The sequence below is a fragment of the Bactrocera latifrons genome, unplaced genomic scaffold (assembly GCF_001853355.1).
Source record: "Bactrocera latifrons isolate USDA-ARS-PBARC rearing strain unplaced genomic scaffold, ASM185335v1 scaffold_39, whole genome shotgun sequence".
NCBI lineage: Eukaryota > Metazoa > Arthropoda > Insecta > Diptera > Tephritidae > Bactrocera > Bactrocera latifrons.
Window position 1 is genome coordinate 1,592,390 of NW_017537034.1, and position 1,778 is coordinate 1,594,167.

At 37.2% G+C, this 1,778-nt stretch overlaps 1 protein-coding gene across 1 annotated transcript in view; it reads left to right on the forward strand.

Annotated features, from left to right (window-relative positions):
• Positions 1–213: 213 nt before the first annotated feature.
• Positions 214–1,778, forward strand: part of LOC108972263 (TNF receptor-associated factor 4) — a 25,429-nt gene continuing 23,864 nt past the window's right edge. Inside the window, exon 1 of the mRNA XM_018938810.1 lies at positions 214–978. Within this exon, the coding sequence (XP_018794355.1) occupies positions 664–978 (315 nt within the window). The 5' untranslated portion in view covers positions 214–663. The remainder of the gene's footprint in view (positions 979–1,778) is intronic.

The following is a 1,778-nucleotide window of genomic DNA, read 5'->3' on the forward strand; positions in this document are numbered from 1 at the left end:
TTGTTTTTCTACTGCACTCACTACTGCCTGTTAACAGGGCTGTTAATTGACTGTTGCTGTATTTGCTGTGCTGTTTCGGTGGTTATATTGTTGTTGGTGCGCAGCGTTTGCAGCCATCTGCCATTTATTTTACTGCGCTGCGACGGCGAAGTGTTGACGACTTGGCTCGTATTTGGGTGCAACATTTCACTTCATTACGTTTTTAACCAACGACGCGTACGGTTGATTCGAAAAAGTAACGTCGGCATACGAAAATGTTAAGGAGTGATTTCGTGCAAACATGAAATTGACTTAACGTGAGTGTGTGTGGATAAGTGAAGTGAGAATATTTGGCAATAAAACACATAAAACTAATACAATAAAGTGAGAAATAAATGACCAAAAAGAAAAACTGAAGTCAAAATTTATACTTGTGAGTGAAAAATCGACTGAGAAAAGAGCAAAATTCTTATAAAAAATACCAAAATTTTGTAACGATAAACTCGTAACAATCCTAACTTGCACATTTATAACAACAAACCACAATTTAAATTCGAATAATTTCTGTACAGTTCAAATTTTTTGTAATATTCGCACAGTAAAGGTATAAAGCATATTTACAACAACAAAGGGTGATTGAAACTTGCTTTGAAAAAACTGCTAATAAACGCTTGCACCACAAAAATGGTACGCAGTCTGGCACAGTGGACGAAAACCCTAAGTTTTCCTTCACGCCTCTCACCCAATCGCAATTCGAAAGATTGTAGCAACTTGAATACCACTAGTCCTGCACCGCCACCCACACCGCCCAGGAATAAAACCACAAATAACACCAGCAACAATTGTTCAACATCACGTTCCTCAACGTCCACGGTGTCATCTTCACACTCGAACTCAACGGCACCCTCACCTACAACCATGGGCAATAACACCGCCAACAGCAATTACAATGGCAATAACAACAAACATAATTTGCCCATCACGGAATTAGAGCAAATTGTGAGTATTAAAAGAAATTTAAAAGCATTGCAGTGCTTAGTCTAAGTAAAAAAAAGTGACAACAACAACAACAATAATGGCAGCTTAACACATTTTCTCGCAAGGTAGCGCCTCAGAGTGGCAGCAAGCTTGTGGTTCTTGTTGATTGACAGAAGCATTCAAGAATTCTCATGCATTCCTTTCCTGAAGTGGGTTGAGCTGGGAACACTGCGGCTACCAAGAATGCATTCAATTATTATTAGGTTTATGTTTTATTTTGGCGCAGGAATGCAGCGCATTTTCAGCTCAAGCTCAACACCAAGCATTGTCAATTAGTTCCGCCAACTTTTCGATGCGATTTTGCTGTAAATCGGCGCTTGTGTTGAGCTCGTCAGTTCTGTAACTGCCTCTGTCTCTCTAGCAATCTCTTACTATGCTGAGCTTGTGCATGAGTTGTCAGAAAAAAGCGTTCGCATGTTTATGAAATGAAGTGTGACTTTATTGTAAAAAAATAAAATAAAAAAGAATTTCACCGCATTCATGTGTGTTGACTCACAGGCCTTCTTTGGACTTGAATGTGTGCCAAAAAGACCACGTTGTCTGTGCCAAGCACTTGTGGGCGGCTATTTGAATGAAATGAGTGGTTTTTGGTAGGAGAAATTGTTTTGAATGTCAAAAAATTAAATTAAGAAGTCAAATATTTTGAAAGTGATATTTGGGAAATAAGAAAAGATCTTAATAAATTAAAAACAAAAAATATTTTGTCATACAAATTATAAATTAAAAAAAGTAATTTAAAAGTTTTTCGAAATTTTTAAAAA